Source organism: Heloderma suspectum, chromosome 4 (assembly GCF_057233095.1).
Source record: "Heloderma suspectum isolate Gila_16-S chromosome 4, 16-S_ref, whole genome shotgun sequence".
NCBI lineage: Eukaryota > Metazoa > Chordata > Lepidosauria > Squamata > Helodermatidae > Heloderma > Heloderma suspectum.
The window spans coordinates 145013978-145035559 of record NC_139461.1 but is presented as its reverse complement, the minus strand read 5'-3'; the positions used below and the strand labels follow the sequence as shown (position 1 = coordinate 145035559).

Below are 21582 nucleotides of genomic sequence, written 5' to 3'. Positions count from 1 at the left end.
TGAACTGTAATTCTATATGTACCTGTCAGGAAGGTCCCTTGAAGTTAAGTGCCATTTACAGAGGGAACACTTTTATTAGTAACAAATGTTACCAGTAGCGCAGTTTGCTTAGTTTCTGAGTAGTAGACTAAAACATTCTCAAACGAGTTTGAGAGGCCTTGCTCCTAAATTTATGTGTTCAGAACTGGGCTGCAACTTGTTTAGTAGGGCTGTTATGTGAGGAGGTCCGCTATGAACCTTTGAGATAGGACAGAAAGAAATAGGAAATATTGGTGCTTGTACCCATATTGTTGTTCAGTTGTTAAGTCGTGTCCAACTCTTTGTGACCCCATGGACCATAGCATGCCAGGCCTTCCTGTCCTCCGCTCTCCCGGAGTGTGCTCAAATTCATATTCATTGCATCAGTGATCCTATCTAGCCATCTCATCCTCTGCTGTCCCCTCCTCCTTTTGCCTTCAATCTTTCCCAGCATCAGGGTCTTTTCTAGGGACTTTTCTCTTCGCATTAGGTGGCCAAAATATTTGAGCTTCAGCTTCAGTATCTGTCCTTCCAATGAGCACTCAGGGTTGATTTCCTTTAGGACTGACTGATTTGACCTCCTTGCCGTCCAGGGGACTCGTAAGAGTCTTCTCCAGCACCACAGTTCGAAAGCATCAATTAATCGGCGCTCAGCCTTCCTTATAGTCCAGCTCTCACAGCCATACGTTGCTACTGGGAAAACCATAGCTTTGATTATACGAATCTTTGTTGGCAAGGTGATGTCTCTGCTTCTTACTATGCTGTCTAGGTTTGCCATAGCTTTCCTCCCAAGGAGCAGGTGTCTTTTAATTTCATGGCTACAGTCACCATCTGAGGTGATCTTGGAGCCCAAGAAAATAAAATCTGTCACTGCTTCCATTTCTTCCCCTTCTATATGCCAGGAAGTGATGGGGCCAGATGCCATGATCTTTGTTTTTTTAATGTTGAGTTTCAAACCAGCTTTTGCACTCTCCACTTCCACCCTCAACAAGAGGCTCTTTAGATCCTCTTCGCTTTCTGCCATTAGGGTGGTATCTTCTGCGTATCGGAGGTTGTTGATAATACTCCCAGCAATCTTAATTCCGACCTGTGATTCATCCAACCCGGCATTTCTCATGATGTACTCTGCATATAAGTTAAATAAGCAGGGCGACAATATGCAGCCTTGTCGTACTCCTTTCCCAATTTTGAACCAATTGGTTGTTCCATGTCCGGTTCTTACTGTTGCTTCTTGTCCCTCGTACAGGTTTCTCAGGAGACAGGTAAGGTGGTCTGGTACTCCCATCTCTTTAAGAATTTGCCAGAGTTTGTTGTGATCCACACAATCAAAGGCTTTAGCGTAATCAATGAAGGAGAAATAGACGTTTTTCTGGAATTCTCTTGCTTTCTCCATAATCCAGCGAATGTTAGCGATTTGATCTCTAGTTCCTTTGCCTCTTTGAAACACAGCTTGTACTTCCGGTAGTTCTTGGTTCACATACTGCTGAAGCCTAGCTTGTAAGATTTTGAGCATACCCTTGCTGGCATGTGAAATGAGCGCAATTGTATGGTAGTTTGAACACTCTTTGGCATTGCCCTTCTTTGGAATTGGAATGTAAACTGACCTTTTCCAGTCTTGTGGCCACTGTTGAGTGTTCCAAATTTGTTGGCATATGGAGTGCAGCACTTTAACAGCATCATCTTTTAGGATCTTAAATAGCTCAGCTGGAATAGTGTCATCTCCGTTAGCTTTGTTGTTACTAATGCTTCCTAAGGCCCACTTGACTTCACTCTCGAGGATGTCCGGCTCAAGTTCAGTGACCGCACTATCATGGCTATCAGGGACATTAAGATCTTTCCTGTATAGTTCTTCTGTGTATTCTTTCCACCTCTTCTTAATCTCATCTGCTTCTGTTAGGTCCCTGCCTTCTTTGTCCTTTATCATGCCCGTCTTTGCACAAAACGTTCCCTTGAGATCTCCAATTTTCTTGAAGAGATCTCTAGTCTTTCCCATTCTGTTGTTTTCCTCGATTTCTTTGCATTGTTCATTTAAGAAGGCCTTCTTGTCCCTCCTTGCTATTCTCTGGAACTCTGCATTCTGTTGGGTATATCTTCCCCTTTCTCCCTTGCTTTTTGCTTCCCTTCTTTCCTCAGGTACGTGTAAAGCCTCATCAGACAGCCACTTTGCTTTCTTGCATTTCTTTTTCTTTGGGATGGATTGAGTTGTTGTCTCCTGAATGATGTTACGGACCTCCGTCCATAGTTCCTCAGGCACTCTGTCTATCAGGTCTGATCCCTTAAATCTATTCCTCACCTCCACTGTATGTTCATAAGGGATATGATTTAGGTCATACCTGAATGGTTTAGTGGTTTTCCCTACGTTCTTCAAAGTAATTACCAGTATCCATTGAAGAACAAATGTTGGTACTGTAAGGACACTAGTGACAAGTTTTGGTATGCCTAACATGCAAGTTAATATATCAGGAGCTGTTACATATGGTCTCAGACTGCTAATTAACACTAATCTAATGCTGCCTGCATTGACTAGCAGTAGCAGATATCATTTAAATATCTGGGTATCCAGTTCAGTGAAGGAATTAATTGGAAAACACATTATGATGCAGTCAAATTGACAGTACCCAGCACTATACAACAGATTATGACATTTTTCTTCTCCAAAGGTGGCCAACTGGTGGAGCCTGCTTTAAAAATATTTGTCAGTAAAGCAGTTTCTCAAATGTGTTGTGAAGCTGAAATCTGGCGTGGGAGTACTCCAGAATGGATTTATAAGGAAAATTCTAGCATTACCTCTGGGCATACCAGAGGTAATGCTACCGGAGACCTCTGGGTCTCTGCCCTGGTGAGAGCAGAGACTGGTCTTTCCTTGATCAAATCTAGAGTTAACCAAAGATTGATCCGATACTGGTGCCAACTGAATGAAATGCTGGTATGAACAATTGAGGGCGGGGGGGGCGAATGGGTGACCTCTCACCAAAGAATGAACCTATATTCAGTCTCCATAGAGTGCGCAGCTATGCTTGGCTTTCAGTTTAGCTTTAACCAGCAAAACGAAAAATTCCATTTATCCTTGGTTAGAGTGACTGTTAACAATAATCATTTTTCACGTTGGTTTGCTATCATTAAAAAAAGACCACCAGTTTTCAAGGTATTTAACAACCATTGCCTATCCACTTCTGAGGAAGACCTTTACAGAGTTACGATTCCAGCAGATTCCATCTGCCTATTTGGACGGCAAGCACTTCCACATTCTTGTCAATCAGAGACTGTATTTTGGGAAATGGTTCTGTGGAGGACCTAGTGCACTATTTATTGTGCTGTCCACTATATGCTTGTTCTAGAGAACGGTTTTTGTCTCACCTCATGTTGCAATGTAGTGGGTGGCCAGTTTAGAATATAATAGTCCACCTGCTATCTGATGAGCAGCAGTATGCCTCTTATCAAGTTGCATTGTATGTAACTGCAGCGAAGAACATTAGAGGGAGAACTTTGAATGAGATGGAGGTAGACTGTAAGGAGGTTTCAATGATCTGATAGGGCTAACCTTGTGAGGAGCTTTAGTAAATTTCAAGGTCTATTTTAAATGAGCATTTTTAAATTGCAAGTGTAATTTTATTTTTATATTGGTGTTTTTATCAGTGTTGATTTCACTGTCAGACTTTGTGAGTAATTTTAGTAAGATTCAAGCTGTATCAAAAATGCGATGGTTTCAAGGTGTATTTCTAAATGCGAGTGGCTTTAAATGAAATGTGTAATTTTCCCCCTTTTATTTTTATTTGTATATTATCCTGATGGATGCCTTTGTGTCTTGTTATTCTGCAATGGCCTGTGGCTAAAAGCAATAAATATATGATGATGAGACTAACAGTAGCTGTTCAAGGTCTCAAGTAGAGGTCTGTTACTTGAGATCCCTTAACTGGAGATAGGTAAAACATGGCCTGTGGCTCCTTTCCCTAAGGAAAACTTTAAACTAGAATAGTATTTTTGCTACCTCCATTTCCATCAAAATCATATAGATCCTGCTGTAGAGAGATACAAAAACGTCATTTTCTTACTCTTGTGCAGTGATGCAAATAAGATGGCATTACCTGGGTTCTGCCCTTCCTTCCTATCTTCCACCCTAACTCCCCTGCTTCTCCACTACTTCCCCCACTATGTACCTTTCACAGGCATGTTGGGAATGGGGTAGAAGGCAAAGTTGTGGCATACACAACAAGAGCTGTTTCCTCAGTGTAACTCTGCATGAATCTGCCCCCAGTCCCTGGAGGTTACAGTCACCTGGGCTGAGCGCATATCACACATTCTTCAGCTGTCCTTTTTCCATCTCTGTTCAGAGATGGCGTTGGGGAAAGGACAGCTGCAGAGTGCCTAGCCTGGCACTTAAGCAGTTGCTAACCTTTGAGCTGTGTTCTGTACTTTAAGATTAAGGCAGAAAGGCCTGGAGATTGGGCTTTCCAGCCTTAACTTCAAAGTAGCAAGAGTCCTGTGTGGGGCTGTTGCTTCTCAAAGGATAGCAGTTCCTGAGTGCCATGCACTCTGCAGCTGTCCTTTCCCCATTGCAATCTCTCAGCATGGGGCAGGGGGAGGAAAGACAACCAAGAGTGTATGGCTTGGGCAATGGCTAGTGTCTGTGTCTCCCTCTAGACCATAGAGACAGAATGGTCAGGTATCCAGGTTTCCTGTTATGCTTGACCTGTAAACACAGCAGGACAACCAAGCAGCTGCTGGCATCAGCGTTCTCTACTAGACAGGCAGAAAGGACAACACTGCGGCTCGGAGGTGTGTATGCAGCTGCCCCTTCCATTCAGTCTCAGACCTGTAGTTTGAGGGCTGGAAAGAAGAATGGACCCCTGTGTGCAGTCTCCAGAGTGTAGCCTTGTTTAACATAAGAGCGCATTCTAGAGGTGGGGCTCAGGCTGTTTCTTTCCCTCTTCAGGAAGAGTGGCTCACACACAGCCTTCTGATGAGAATTGGGGAGTCATCTGGTGCTGCATAGTTGACTGGCTATTTGCTAGTCTTCAAGGTACAAAAGTGCAGCATGACTTTCTAGCCAGGCAAAAACTGGTGTTCTGCCTGTTTTGGCACTGTGACGTTCTCATTCAACCAAAGATACTTGGGTTCTATGGAGTAGTTGTAGTGGCTGAATTGCTAAACCTCAGAGAAACCTACGGCCCCTTTTCTATAGAAAAGAGTTGCAATCATTATCAAACAACTCTAATTACATATATGTTATTTTTCTTAAGGTGCCATCGCCTATCAGAGGTTAGTTATCATTACAGCTATTTTTGTTTCTGATGCTGCTGCTCTGAATAGTTGTATAGAAGTACAACTGAACCATTCCCTCAGATTCTTTAACTGTGATGTTTGTCTTCTTCCTTAGAGAGGTTAAAATATAATCAGTATATTTTTAAAGAATATATTTTGAGTTATTCAGCTAAGTAAATTGAGCTGAAAACTAAATTTATTGTATGTGTTGTGTTTTATCAGTTGCTTAGTAAACTGTATTTTAAAAAGCAACATACAAGCGAAAATAAAGTTAAAACAATAAGTACAACAATTAACAATAACTTGGTGGCTGTGTTTATGTGCCAAGTCAGAATAAAAAGCCGTTGTAAACCAAACGTTTGTAAAATATTGGAAGAATTCAAATATTATTGTTTGGGGGAGATCTCAGTAGTGTGATACTGTGTTTTAGGTTGTCTGTCAAATCTTCTGAAAGAAGTATCTTTTTACTTCTATCTATCTAAGTTAAAGAAGCAGGCCTACCAGAAGAAGAAATGAAACAATCTTGCAAGATGGCTTCTGGCCAGCAGAAAACTACAAACGGATCCCCAGCGGAGGAACCACTAGAGTGGAATGCTGAACTGGCTTCCCAATTTACCAAGTTTGAAGAAGAAATGGTAGGAAAGATAATTTGGAACAAAAATGGGAAGACACTAATGCTAGAGTAGTTGAAAGTACAGCCTCAGAAGCACTTAACCTTGCAACTGCAGCAAAGAATAAAACTGAACAATTAACAATAAGAAAAGATTCAGATTAAGATGAAATTAGAACAAGCAGAAAATCGGAGCAGATGTATTAATGTGAGAATACGAGGACTGATAGAATCAGCAGAAAATAGGGAACTAAAATCCTTTTAGTACAATGGATGTCATCATTACTACCAGACTTTCAAATAAAAGAATTTGAAAGAGCACACAGAGCATTAAGACCAAAAAGTGTAAATGTTGACAGACCTTGTGATATAACAATCTGCTTTGCAAGATATACAAAGGAGGAAGAATTTATACATAAGATAAAATCTGCAAAAGACATACATTGTAACAGAAAGCCTGTCTTAATCTTGCCAGACCTTGCTCCAAAAACTTTAAAAAGGCGACGGGAGTTTTGCCCATTTACTAGAATGCTACAAGAAGCTGATATTCTCTAGGAGGAAACACACGTATGAAACATGAGGAATGGGAGTTAGCTCAAAGGTGGAAAACACTGAGAAGAAAACCAGCAGAACCTGATAGAGAAGAGGACTGACTACCAGCAAGACCACAAAGAACAATTCAGTATGAGAAGAAAAAATAAACTCCTAAAAAAGTCTTAAGAGAACTGTGTATTAGCAGAGGGACTGTAAGTAACATCATACATAGAAATCCAATTAGGTTTAGATGACAAAGAAGAGAAAAGTCATTCGTTATGAAACTTTATACTTTAAAAACTGAGGATGCCTCACAAAAGACTCAGATATAACCATTGTTAATATCTAACATCATAATGTATCTTGCTCACTGTAAACTCGTATTAGGAAAGCTTTAAAAAGATAAAACCTGGGTGAGATGTGATCACCCAGGAAGAATTATCCTGTGTTAAAACAAGGGGTTCAGGGAAAAGCTGTTCCTAAGAGGTCTAGCAACACATGTTAGGGAAATGCTGCAGAAGGATCTGGGGGGTGGGGGGAGTTGTGGGATTGTTCTCTCAAGGTTTCAGTAGTTTTGCTGTTTAAGCTGCGAAAGAATCTATATTTGATGGTCAAATATATATGAGAACTAGAAATATAAACGATAATATAAGTGAGTTACAAATAAGTACCTTGAATTTCAAAGGAGGAGGGACAATAATAAAATGAAATAGATTACAGAAATTACTAAAAGAGACGAATGCAAATATTATTTTCTTACAAGAAAGACATAAAATAACTGTTAGAGACACTTTCATGCCTAGCAAAAATGGGGTAAACAATTCTGTGCAACAGGAACTAATAAAGCACGAGACATAGCTATTTTAATCCGACCTGATAGTGATTTTCAATTACAAAAAATTCAAAGAGAAATTAGAGGTCGCTATATCTTCATAGAACAACTCTTAATAAACTGAGAAAGTTTTCTACTGCGACAACTATAGTAGGGGGAGACCTGAATTGGAACCTCCAAGGGGTAGATCCCAGAAAACTGAAGAATAAGGAAAAAGGTGTGCTAAATTGATCAAGACAACTTGTAAAACAAGAAAATGCAAGGAAATGTTTCAGGATATTTCAGAACCATGGTCTAAGGGAAGTGTGGGGAGAATGTAATCCAAATTACTATAGCTTTACTTTTTACTCAAAAGTGCATGACACCTACTCAAGAATTGATGCTGTCCTAATATCAGAAGGAGAATTATCTAATGTGAGTAACACTACAATTAATATAATTAAGGTCATAGATCATGCTACACTAAACGTACAATTAACGGAAGGGTCTAAAGAGATACTTTTACCGACATGGAAACTCCATCCAACCTTATTAGCAACTGAATCAAGTAGGGAAAAAATACAGGAAAATTTTGAACTATATATAAAAGAGAACACATTGGAAGGTATTTCCTCTACACTTAGATGGGAAACACGAAAAGTTGTAATCCGTGGAATATGCATACAAGAATTAAGTAGAATAAGGAAACAAAGGAGAATGCAAATAGCAAGCTTGAATTGAGACATTAAAAAACTTACTGACAGATACAGACAGTACAGATCAATTACAATTGGGAAGGAATTAGAAGAAAAATGCAAAGAATTGGATAAATTAGATATAAATAAGACAATGATTAACTTGTTATACCGTAAACAAAAATATTATGGATTTGATGGGAAAGGGTCCAAATTATTAGACAATAGGGTCAGAAATCGGTGAATGAAAAATAAAATTGTAGCCATAAAGAATTCAGAAGGTGAAAGAATATTTGGTTTACCCAAAATAAAAGAAGAGTTTGTAAATTTTTTAAAAAACATTTATGAAACTATTAATATAGATCAGATGAAGTTAGAAGAATATCAGAAAAAAGCTAAAGTAAACCAAATGATTTTATAAGATAGTTTAATGCTGGAGGAAAGAATCTCAGTTGATGAAATAAAATATGTCACCACAAACCTAAAAACACAGAAATCATCAGGTGTGGATGGATATGCTGCTGAATGTTTCAAACAATTTAAGGACACTTTAATCCCACAATTACATGAATTATTTAATGAAGTTCTGGAAGGAGCCCGACTCCCAGAAACGTGGAAAAAGTCACGTGTAGCACTCTTACTCAGACAAGGGAAAGACCATTAAAACCTGATTCTTATTGGCCAATCTCCTTATTAAACATGAATGATAAAATCTTTGCCTCCGTGTTGAGTAAAAAAATTAAAAATTATATGGAAAATTAATTATTGCAGATCAATTTGGTTTTATATCTAACAGATATATCTCTGATCCAGTTAGAAGGGTTTTTTTTTAACCTTGATGGGTTATTGTAAACAAAACAAACTACCTATGGCTCTGGTGGCACTGGCTATATATGAAGCTTTTGACAGCGTTAATTGGAAATTTTTAAAAAATGCATTGAAATTTTATAAATTTGGCCCCAAATTTTCCAGCGCCATTTATGCCATATATTCCCCATCATGAGTCTGTATAAAACTAACTCAGAGTCGGAATACTTTGTAAGAGGAAATGGAACTAAACAAGGTTGCTCTCTTTCCCCAACTTTATTTACTCTTGTTATAGAATTTTAAGCTAACTATTTAAGAAATAATGACAATATAAATGGAATCACAATAGGAAAAACAGAACACATAATCAATCTTTATGCAGATGATATGCTGTTAACCCTACAAGGTCCAACCCTACAAGCTGCCCCATTCTTACAGAATGGATTAGATAACTTTAACAATGTAGCAGGCTTACAAATTAATTATAAATCAGAATTAATGAATCTAAACATATCCCCGCAAAATCAACTTTTAATCTCTCAACAGCTTGGAATCCCCCTAGTAAATAAACATTTCAGATATCTTGGAGTAAATATAACAAACAATCATAATAAATTTTTTCTCATTAAAAAAAAAAATTCCCAAATTTTATGGGAAAATTTGGACTGACATTAAACAGAAAATTAAAAAATGGAATAAATTAAAGTTATCACTTTCTAGTTGAATTTCAGCAACAAACTTACATATTTGTTTTATATTTTACCTATTGAAGTCCCTAAAACAGTGCTAAAACAATAGAAAAGTAAATTGGAATACTTTATTTTTAACTCCAAGTGTCCCAGAATAGCTAAGAACTTGAGATATAGGCAATGTACAAATAGTGGATGGGGTGTTCCTAACCTAACTTTATATTATGAGGCATTTCACCTTAGACATGCACTTTCAATACTAGTGGGGGGAAAGGCAGGAAAAACATTGGATACAAATAGAAAGTAATTGGCTGAACATCAAAAATTTGAATACTATTCTGTTAATTAAAAAAAGAATTATGGAAATGTGAACTTCCAAACACATCCACATTACATGGAATGCTTTTGATAATAAAAAACAGCAAAGAAAAGGTATTTCCAAAAATATCACCACTAATTCCGGTATCCTGTCATCCAGATCTCAAAACAAATAACATTAATGTGAAAGGGTATTCAGAACAAGGTTTTTACTATGTAAGAGACTTTTATATCAATTAAAGTCCAATAGAATGAAAATATTGGAAAGAAAGGTTACAAAACATGCAAATTAGTTGGTACCCCTGGTACCAATTCGGAAATTTTACCAGAAATAAAACAATAATGGAATAAGCTACTAGAACATTATCCATTTTTGAGAATATGATACTTCATCAAACATAGCAACTTTATAAAATATTATTGGAACTGGATATGGGAACATCTGGAAACCTGCACTCAGTTTGGGAACGGGACTGGAAAATTCAAATTACTGAAGAAGAATGGAATAAAATTTGACAGAGATTTCCAATTAAAACGCTATCCTCTAAAATGAGGGAACAATCTGTTGGACAGGGTTGGACTCGATGGTCTTATAGGCCCTTTCCAACCCTACTATTCTATGATTGAAATGATACAAGGCTGGTGTCTCACTCCAGTGCGCTTATCTTATATTAATTCAGACATCAATAAATTTTGCTGGAGGTGATGTAAAGAACTAGGCACTACACAACACGTGGGAATGTGAGGTGGTGAGGAAAATATGGGACTTCGTTTTTCTAGAAATTAGTAAAATAACAGCACAACACATATCAAAAACACCAGAATTTGCATTACTGGGAATATTTCAAGGGAATAATGAGAATTTATTACATAAAACAGCTATAAGATTTCTAACAACTGCAGCTAGTTTGTTGATAGCCAGCAAATGGAAATATCTAAATGGAATCTCGCTTAAAGAATGGTACAACAGAGTATGGCAGATTGCATTATTAGAAAAATTGACAAATATTAAATTAGCAAAAGGACAAAGAAAAGACAGTTTTATGGAAGAATGATGCAGCTTTATTGTTTATATAAATGCTGAGAAATGATGGAGTGTTCCCCCTTACTACAAAACTCTGGTTAACATAGAATGCAAGAAGGTACTATACATGATTAAAATAACAAATAACGAGGTATGTGTATTAACAAATTGTAGTGCATGTTTTCAAACATACAAAATCGCAGCAAACGTTTAGTTTAGGTTATCTATTTGTTCTTAAGAATAAAGTATGTACATCTTACTGTTAATAGCATGGATAACTTGTAAATTGTTCAACAAATGCATAACAAATTGTACAACAAAGTTGTACAGATAATGTACATGTACTGTAATGGAAATAAAATAAAGAACAGTTAAAATCTAAAAAAAAAAACCCAACAGTTCAGAGAGAGGCCTCACTTAAAAATTTGGTGCCCGCTGACACAGTGTCCCCTTCAAAAATTGGTGGCTTGCTGCTGAAATTCAGTGAAAACCACTACATAGATTCAAAAGTGCCAATTTTATATTGCTTTCAAGCTAAATATGGCCCTTTTGAGTCTCCATAGCAGTTTCTCATCAGATTTCTGCAAAAATTCCATCAATTTTTTTGCTGCTGCCATGCTACTACCAGCAGGACTGTGGCCACCATAGAATTCTTGGGGCTGAAAATTTGCGCCTGAACCACCCGAAGTTTCCCACTCCTGCTCTAGGGACTGCATAAGTGTCCGCTAGACATAGTGTTATATTGTCCACATTGAGTGTTAATCAGGTGTCCATACAGCCAAAATTTGTGCTTGCCATCCTCTGTATAGGGAGGAGCAGAGTATTGAGACCCAGTACCTGAGACCAGTACAGTGGGGGAGAGAGGAAGGCCCTGCCCTCCTTCCCAGGTCTGAGCTGGGAAGGGAGTAGGAGTGAGGGTTATAGTCTCCTGATATCTTTTAAATGCTATCCAGCTAGATCACTATTTAAATATTTACACAATATTAACCTGTTTGATCTTATGGTAGTTACAGTAAAGTCCTGGATCAGAACTATGGGATGGCAAGATTTGGTATTGGCTGGATCCTTTCCTTCCGAATCAAAATCATTATTGTTCATATTCGTATTTCAAGCATATTCCTATGGTTCTTAACTTAATTTATATGTATTAGGTCATCTTTAAGGATCTGATAATTTGGCAGGTAAACCATCAAATCCTGAATTCTCTTTTACTAAATTTGTCTATTATCTTCCCCATTTCTTATACAGCTCTCAACAGATGCATATTTTTCTTGCTCATTTGGGGACATATAAGCTTACTCAAATGTTTCAGTATCTGTCTGGATTGCTCAGTTCATAGAATTTGGCATAACATTCTTCAAACTCTTTAAAAATATCCTACTTCTTAATCTTCATCCCATTTGACGTTCGTACTGGTGGTATTACTAAGCCTTCTTTTTAAAACCATACGAGATAACAATTTCCCTGATTTTTAGGCCAGCTCAAAAAACTTTTGAGAAGCCCAAGGAGTGACTTCTCACTTGTCTTTAGCATCTTTGCTCTTGATACTTTTTAATGTCCTCCATTCTTTACTTGATCAATTTCCTTACATTTATCTTCTAAATTCTTATTTTTGTAAAATACAGGTATTCCTCATTTCATTGCTTTTACAGCTTTTGAAGGCAGAAGCTGATATACAGTATCCTGTTATGAAAATTTTAAATGTATAATGTGTACTTCTGAAGTGGTGTTACTTTGAATAAACTATTTTCCCCATTCAATTCATCCACAATATTTCTGTGTACTAGAAGTGACGGGCTTAATCTCCAAATCTTGTCAGCCTTTTCCATTACTGTCATCCGAATATAATATGACACATGATCTAATATATCATTTTAATACCATAGTGTTACCTTAATTACTGCAGGTGTTAGAAGGAGCAAATCTATCCTTCAATAAGTTTGATGCACCACCAAGAAAAGTATAATCTTTGTTGTAGGTGTAAAATATGCCAACCATTTTTACATTCAGTCTGTTTAATCCCTGTTAAACTACTGGTCATCTCCACATCTTGTGGCAGTGACTGTCATAAATTTTGTATGATCTGAAGTACTTTTGTCTGTCCTGAATTTGCTAATCAATTTAACTGGATGACCTTAAATTAATGGCTGCTAAGACAAGAGGGGGAGAAACATCTCTCTCGACACCATGTATAATTTTCTAAACCTTTATCATGTCTCCACCCCTTGACTTAGCTGCCTTTTTTTCTAAACTGCTCTGATGACTTTGGTTGCCCTTTCCTTCACATCCTCCAGTTGCATGATACCCTTTTTTGAGATGGGGTGATGACATTTTTAATTTTTTTACTAATACATATATAGGCATGCAGTATTATACTAGCTGTATTATTTTCATCCCATTTCTTAATTGTTTATTTGATTTATTTATATACCACACTTCAATAAGCATTTCTCTGGCAGTTTACAGAGAGAGAAGACAATAAAAAGGCAGAATTTTAAAAATAAAAACAGCACCACAAAATACCTCATTAAGCTCAAAGGCCTGGAAAAATAAAAGGTCTTTGCCTGGCATCAAAGACATTAACATAGGTACCAGTCAAGCCTCCCTAAGAAGAGAATCTCATAACTGGGGCACCACAAATGAGAAAGCACTCTCGCCATGAGAAGTGGGTGGTGATGGACATGATGAGGGCACTTGGAAGACAGCCTCTAGAGATAATCCTAGTACACAGGCAGGCTGATATTGGAGTAGATGGTAACTTAGGTGCTTCAGTCCCACACTATGTATGACTTTAAAGGAAAGCAGCCAGCACCAGCAGTTAAAATGGGGTTCTGAAATAGTCCAGGAGCCCATCTCTAATCCTCCGCGATATGTGTTCCCAATTGTTGTTCCTAGTTAGTAGCCTGGTAGCTGCAAAGGCAGTGCCGTGTACGTTGCATTGCAGTAGATTAATCAGGAGGTTTCCAGAGCTTGGATCACTGTGAGATTGCAGGGATTGCAGTTGGCATCCTAGCATCAGCTGCTGGAAGGTGTCTGTGCCACTGATACTGCTTCGGCTTCCAGTAACTAAGCTGGTATTTGAGCACCCCCAGACTGCAGACCTGCCCTTTTAGGAGGAGTACAACCCATTCAAAATAGTTGGATACCACCTCCCTGTATCACCTTCTGTTTCTTTCTTCGCTCTTTTGCTTCTAAATTGCTGCTTTGTGTATTCCACATTTGTAAACCGCTTTAAGATCTTGCATAGTAAGCAATCTATAAATATTTTTAAATTTAAAACCTTGTCCTGTACAGTTGTCTCTTGGTAATCTGAGTGTATTAACAAGAGATGTGTAGTTATGTATTTTCTAAAGGTCTGTCAAATTAAGGGGTGGAGAAGAAACGGAAGGTTGCAGTCTTTTCCTCAGCTACTCTCCATCTAAGGCCATCCTCTTGGGCTGAGCAAGAGGGTAGGGCCAATTGTTCTTTCAAATCTAGCCCTTGCCTTTGTTCCCACAAGTTAAACAGCTTCCAGTACAGGCCCTGAGGAGAATTCTCCAGTCTTCCAACTCCAGTAGCTGTATTTGGAGTAAGGGAAGAACCTTTAATGATGTCTGAGCCACCACAGGGTCAGGTGTTCATCATTCTTATAGAGAGAACACCTATCACTCACCTATATGGAAGAAAATGAAGGTATGATTCAGCAACACCATTGAGGTGGAGTGTTAAAACTGTTGCTAGTGATTATAGCATCTGACGTGAGAAGGAGTAATTGCCGCTTTAATCTGTCCCAGATTGTTTCCCATGAATTTATCACTATAGAACCTAGAGGGAACAACTTGAGAACCCCGATCTGCTCAGCTGTTCCCTTTTCTGTTGTTTGATCACACTAATGTATGACAGTGTTGGAAGAACAGGATGGAACTCTGGAACTGATTCTTAGATATAGACTGCCTGTCACAATGATGGGCATTTGCTCATGTGCAAAAGGAGGGTTTGTATGAATCCTGGGAGATGCTCTGTGACATTTGTCACTGAGAACAAGGCTATTCAGTATCAGAGATGGGGGGACGGACGTTTTCCTAATCCCAAAATAGTTCCCAAGTGTGCAGCATCTTTCGCTATATAGAGGAATGGCAATCATTCACTGGTACAGGAAAAAATAAAAGCATACACTTGGAGAAATGGTGGCAGGAGTAGCTAAATCTATCTACATAACTTTGATTCATAAGAATCAAGTATGCTCCTATCTGTGTAGTTTCCTTCCTGGATACTGTTTCTTGGTTACTCTAGAATATGATAGTACATTGGAAAAGTGGAACAAAGTTGAGTAGTGCCTTTTATAGGTTTGAGAATATCTTATTGGCCATTAATGAGTCGCTTGCACAGAACTAGTCCCAGGAGCATTAAATATTGCTGGGGCTCCTAGTATTAATCATGTGTGCAGAATCTTTAACTCACATATTTTTCACATTTTCAGAACATATTGAAACAGCATTAAGATTTAGCTGATTTTTGTAAAACAGATATAATTGGTAAATAGTTCATACAACTTTGAAACTTGATTCTCTTCTGGGATTCACAACCAATAAAACGTCCATAGGGCGCACACACCCATTCTGGAATGCAAGATTTTATTATGCATTGCACTGCCTTGTTCATAGAATTTTACAGGAAGTCCAGATGTTGTCTTCGGTTAGTACCCCCCTCCCCATGACTTACCATTGCTTCTTACATCTTTTTATTTTGTACCAGAAAAAGTCTGTTAAGGAGGGAAGACCTGCACAGTGCCTTTTGATAGCACTAGAAGCCCTTCATCTGGAAGCAGCCTAGGAATCATGACTCAGTGTATCTGAGGGTTTGGGAATTGGGAGTTGCCATACACAACTCAGATTGAAATGCCATCTGTATGCTATGTGGGGCTATGATAGGGCTATGCCCACAACAGTATTTATACACTTAACTATTTATACATTTCCACAAGTTCTCTAGAATGACTACAGATTAGCTTGGTTTAAAAGAGGACTCTAATAGCTATTGCTTTTATTAGTGGCTATTGCTTAATGAAGAAATGCAGCCTCTTGCTAATGTTTTCCAATCTCTTTTTTACTATTTGTCCTTCAGTCTCTGACAAACTGCAATTGAATTATAGCAGCCTTGCGAGGTCTACTTAATTCTAGACTCTAAAACAACAAAAGTGACCCCAGAATTGGGGACCACGTAAGCAGAAGACAAGCAGATCAATTGTTCATAGTGGATATTTCCAGAGAACACATTAGAGTTGGTTTCTCTATATCTTAGCGGTGTACATGAGCATAATTAAAATTCAATTTTCCCTGTGTTCAGCTTAAAACTTTAGGATTACAAGACTTAAAAAAAAAAAAAACCCTTTGTTTTGCCTTGGTTTAAAAAAAAGTTGACCACTCACTGGAAGGACAAAACGTGTTGAAAACTGAAACATGAACATGCAAGTAAGATGCTTATACACGCTGTTGCATTTGAACATCATACTCTAGTGAATTCACTATAAGTGGGTGGGGTGAGTTTCTTGCTGAAATGAATTGATTTCCAAAATAGGGAGGCCATTCATATATACATTACCCAGATATAAAACTGCCCATTGTGTTTATTATTTTTTTCTGTCTTCCAATTTTTTTCTTGCACTGCCCAGCATATTTTGCCCAGCTGCCCTTAATCTCTGAAGAGTGCTTTCTCCTCTTCCCATTGTGTGTGCTCTCTCTTTCTTTTTTGGTGGTCACAGCAGGTGTATGTCTCAGTAACATCTTTGCTTGAGGCTTGGCTTTTTATAGGTGTCAATTTCTAGGAAGCATCTAATTACTCTTATGCATAGACTTGTGTGTGTGTTTTGCTTAATTGCTGTTTGTTTTCTTGATAAACATCACAGCTTTTTCTTTCCCTCTTATAGGTCCTGCTGGGGATTTACATCTGGCTTCAATGTGAAATTAAGGTAGAAAAATGCACATAAACATGTGTTTCCTGTTAAGATTTAGTGTACTCAGTGGTTATGCCTGAAGAGTGGGTCTTGTCTTTAGACTGATAACTGCCAGGAAATATAAATGATTGTCCTAGAAGTCAAGCGTGTCTCCTCCTTATTGGAGTGAAAAAAAAATCCATCTCCAGGTTCCCACGGAATATCATCTACAGAAAATGCATCACGGTCTAAGGATGACAGCCACCTAGATTCATGCACCCAATCTATACAGTTGTTGTGGATGGTTTGCCATCTGAAAGCTCCTCAAGCTCCTGTCTGGGTCCTGTACCTGTTTCTGAAATGTCTCTCCTTCATGCTTTGGGCCCTGTGCAGACCTGGCTGGGACAAGAGCTAGAAAAATGTGGCATTGATGCCATGATTTATACTCGCTATGTCCTCAGTCTACTGCTGCATGATAGTTATGACTACGACCTGCAGGAACAGGTATTTACATATTTTAGATGTGTTTGACTGAAAATTGAGTGCATATTTTGCTTGTGTAACACATGTTTGAAAGATGTTTGAAATTTAATGTGTGTTAACTGGTTTCTGATTCCTACTTAAGTAGTAAATTTCAGTTACAGATAGTCGGAGAAGAACACATAGGACTTCAAGTCTGCCCAAGAGTTTTAACATACTCATTGGGAAGTTTTACTTGTCTTTGATTAACTGACCACTGTGCCCTACCACAAACTGTTTTGGAAAGAGACTGTTTCAAAAATAGTTTTTCATGTGGTCTGGAGGGTGGTGGGACTTATCTTTAAAAAAAAAAAAAAAGTCTTCTTGACAACATGGAATGAGCTGTGTAGACCTTTAGGCCCCAACCGTACTATCTGATTTATTTAGCCGTGAAGAACATTGTGGTTTTGATATAATTGTAATCTTTGAAGATGGGAAACATACACTCTCTCAGTTAATAGCTCTGCAGTCTGTATCTCTTTTTAAATAATTAGGTATTAAGTGACTATTGAATCCTGAATTAAGATTCAACAGTAAGTGCTTCATTCAGTCCTGTAGAATGGGAATGGTGAACCTTTTTTCTGTTAGGGGGCTGAAGCCAGCAGTGTGTGGGGCCATAGCCACCCCCTTTTTTCTTTCCCTCTTCTTCCCACTCCAGTGGGCTTCTGAGAGGGACAGATCGCACTTGATCCAGGTCTGAGCTGATCAATTGGAGAGGGCTTCTGAAATTCAGTGAAGGGTTGCAGGTTACCCATCTCTGTTATAGAAAACTAGCTCTGGGGTAGAACTGAGAGCATGCTAAGAGAGTACACACACACCCACAGAGCTGCCTCCTGTTTGTATCAGAAACCAGCCTGGCAAACATTGCCAACAGTTTTCCTTTTCTGCTGTGTGGACTGCCAGGGCCATGCAGCATTCATGGCACTTTGTATGTGTGCAGTTCGCAAAGTATGTTGGTCTAAATCTTTTGGGACCTTTGTGCAGATGTGCCCCAATCTCCAGATGCAGAATGGAAGTAAAAAACTCATGTCTCCAGTCTAGGACAGCTATGAGCACTATCAAGCTGCAGATGAGCACTATTTATCTGTGGATCTATCTGTCGTTTTTTAAGTTGCATTTGAGGGAATTTTCAACATACTCTTTGTCTTTGTGGGGAGGCTGCTTAGTCTAGCTTGCTGTAATGCATCTGGTGTGGAGCTGGGAGGGTTCCTGTTCTAGCATAACTAAGAATAATTGTTAAGCGTAAGGCTTAACATTTTTGAAGTCTTTCTACCTCAAGAGTGGAAAGGGAGTCACGGCAGTAAAATCTACAAAGAACTGTGCAACGTGCATTCATTTTTCTACTCTGCCATTAACTGTTGCAAAGAAAAACACAATTCTGAAGACTTAGACTTTGGTCCTGCCAAGGCAATAAATCTGTTGTTATTCTCCTCTCCTTCCCTTCCCCCATTAATAGTTCGTCATTACAATTTATAGGAGAAAGTAAATATTGGTGTATTGTATTGATTCTTCATTGCCTGACCTTGTCTTTGGATTTGATCCTAGGAATAAGCACAAAATACTGTACAACAGGTCTGCAAAGTTTTTGTTCAGACATTGCACTCTGCACCACTTGCCTGGTATATCTTCTCTCCCCCTTTCCTCCCCCATATCTGCTTCCAGCATTACAGCCCTCTTTCCCCAGCTGTAGTGCTTCTCCTAGCTCCTTTGTGAGCTCCGTGGTGCTATTTTTGGCAGTTGCAGTGCTCTTTCTAGCCAAAACAGTATGCCAGTATGCAGATTGGGGGTGGGGACCACTGCAGTGATATCCTGGTCCTCCCATTTTTAGGACCAGGACAGTCCTGCAATGCTCTTTCCGCAAGGCAGCACTGCAGAAGTGTTCTGCATTGTGTGTCCTCCACTTAGAGCAAAAGACACAGAGAAGCAGCTGCTTTCATCTTTCCTGACTCCAGGAGAGAGTGTTCCATAGCAGAAGTTGTGGCTGAAGGATTAGGGTAGCTTTCCAACCCAGAAAAGTGACAAAATATACTTCTGCTCATTTGGGATCACAATCACGCGTGTGTGCACACACAGAGTGTTCTGGGATGTCAATTGATTCCTTAATTTGTATGCCATATTAGGGCTCAAAGTGGTGATTTCTTGCTCTGCTGCTACTATTTAGAAGCCCCGTCTCTTGCACTGATAATGTCCACCGCCCTGAACACATCCCAGCTTACAGAAATGAAATACGTAAAAATAAGTTTTTTTGGCAAGTACAGAGTCTACTTCAGTCTAGAGACTCAATTCCATATGAATTCCATATTGAGATGAGTCTTAAGTTGGTGAGAGAAGCTGAGACCATTTCTGCTTCTAGTTCAAAACCAATTACTCTGGCACTCTGGGTAGAATGATGTTGGTTCTTTGCAGCACATGCTCTGCCACAGAATAAAATGAAAAGATCAGAAGAAGTATAAATTGGTTAAGTATGCATATTTTACAAGAACAAAGAATACAGATTTATTTTCTTTCTCTGAATAAATGTAGTATAGAAACTTAGCAGCAAGGTTGAAATAATAGTCACACTTGGAACTAATCCACTTTATTCAGTGATGCCTACTCCTAAGTAAGCATGCATAGATGTAATTATATTACAGTCCCATTGTGACATGGGGGTTTGTACTAGCGACTAGTATTTTGTTCTTGTATGCTTTAATTCTGAAAACCAGCTTCATTGTATCATGTTCCTCAGCTTCCCTTCTGCATTTGTCATTGCTGCACTATCATTGGCAAAGCATTGTCAGCTTTATTTCCTTTCCATTTATTTCAATGGCCAGATCTAGTATTTTCTTATTAACTGCATCCTCTGGCTTAAACAGTCCCAGTGCAGTGAGTACCCTGCTAGGCCCCTTTACTAACTCTAGCTCTTTCTTCAATAACCTTTAGTCTAATGATAGTTTCCTGGCTTCTGTGGGAATTACTTTTCTGACATTATAGTTTATATTCCAGTCTCCTGGAATATAGTGAATGTTTTATCCCAGTATGCTAGGGCACATTCTAAAAATGGGGGACTAGCCCATGATATAATTGAAGGGAAAGCTTGGAAGAAGAGGAGGACCTAAATACAAGTACATACAGCAAACAAAAGATGGGCTGGGAGAGGAAAGAACTGAAAAGGCTTCAGTGAGACAGAAAAGACTGGGAAGTTCTCAAAGAGCAGTCTACAGATTGAAATACAAAAGAAAAACATTGTAGTAGTCATAGAGGACATAATGAAAAACAATGAAGAGAAGAAAAGCCTCAGTGACCATTTCAAGCAACCATGGTGCTTGGGTATGCTGAAACCTGATACAGTGGCGGCATGGATTAGATTTTTTCTCTTGGAACTGAACCCCTGCTGATGTACCGCTGCCCATGTGGATCAGTCTGGGTCTCTATGTTACCATGTGATACATGCTCATGTCATGCCAGATTTGTACAGGATTTCAGCTTGGAAAGTTGCTGAATAGGAAACTGTTTGGGACCACCGTACAAGCTCCTGTGAGCTTCCCAAAGGAAAAGAAGGATATATATTTGGTGCGGGTGGGGTGGGGAGTTCATCGTTGGCAAATGGCAAATGTGGCTCCACCCTCTTCAGGAAGAACTCAATTGTTGCTAGTGCTGCCGTTGGGCAGCATTGTTCCTGCATGACATGGCAAACCTGACTACAGAACATAGTTGCTTAGAGGACATAGCCTAATCTGACATACAGGCTGGACAGTGAAGTACTGGTGGAGCTCCCTAAGCCTCTACTCCTTAGGGGCTTTGGACTTTCTCCAGATGACTAAATGGGATGGGCATTAATTTCAGTCTACTTGTTTTGAGGTTACAATACAAGTCAGTCAGGTTGAGGGAGCGCAGGGCAAGGGTGTCTTGAAGATATGTCCTGTGGACGATGAGGCATGGAATAACTTCCTGAGTGGAGAACTCTACTGCCTTTCTCCAGCATGTGCTTCAGACATGAGCTGAGCGTTTAAAGCTGTGATACTGTACTGAGGTACTGATTAAAGGTGGGAAAGGCTAGGAAAAAAAACATCTGCCACCTCTTCACAACTTTAATACTGGTAACACCATGTAAGCTGCAGCCACACTGTGTTTATGGCAGATGCAGCCAGGCTTGCTGTAGAGTTACCATATCGCCCCAAATAAGCAAGAGTGTCACACCTTGACTGTAGTGCCTTCTAGACTTCTGCCAGCATCTTTGTGAACTTTGCTGTACTCCCAGCCTCTGATAGAAACTTGCAACATCCCAAACAAACAAAACTCTAATTGGTAAATGCTGCTGAAAGTTTATTTAAATGGTGATAGTAATGGTATACACGTAAAGCTCATGCTAGAACATAGATATCCAATTCAGATGGTTAGGAGG

General features: G+C 38.9%; 1 protein-coding gene across 14 annotated transcripts in view; it reads left to right on the top strand.

Moving 5' to 3' along the window:
• The window catches only part of KIAA0232 (KIAA0232 ortholog), an 81664-nt gene that overhangs the window by 12920 nt on the left and 47162 nt on the right, over positions 1 to 21582 (top strand). For 7 of the 14 annotated variants that reach the window (XR_014790316.1, XM_084850789.1, XM_084850790.1 and 4 more), the window contains one exon: positions 16674 to 17183. The exons of 2 other annotated variants lie outside the window; for them this stretch is intronic. Coding sequence is in view for 7 of the 12 variants with exons in the window: in XM_084850789.1 (XP_084706915.1) it covers positions 16953 to 17183 (231 nt within the window). In the remaining 5 variants the exon portion in view is untranslated. The remainder of the gene's footprint in view (positions 1 to 16673; positions 17184 to 21582) is intronic. 5 more of the 14 variants (XM_084850798.1, XM_084850794.1, XM_084850791.1 and 2 more) reach the window with 1 other exon arrangement.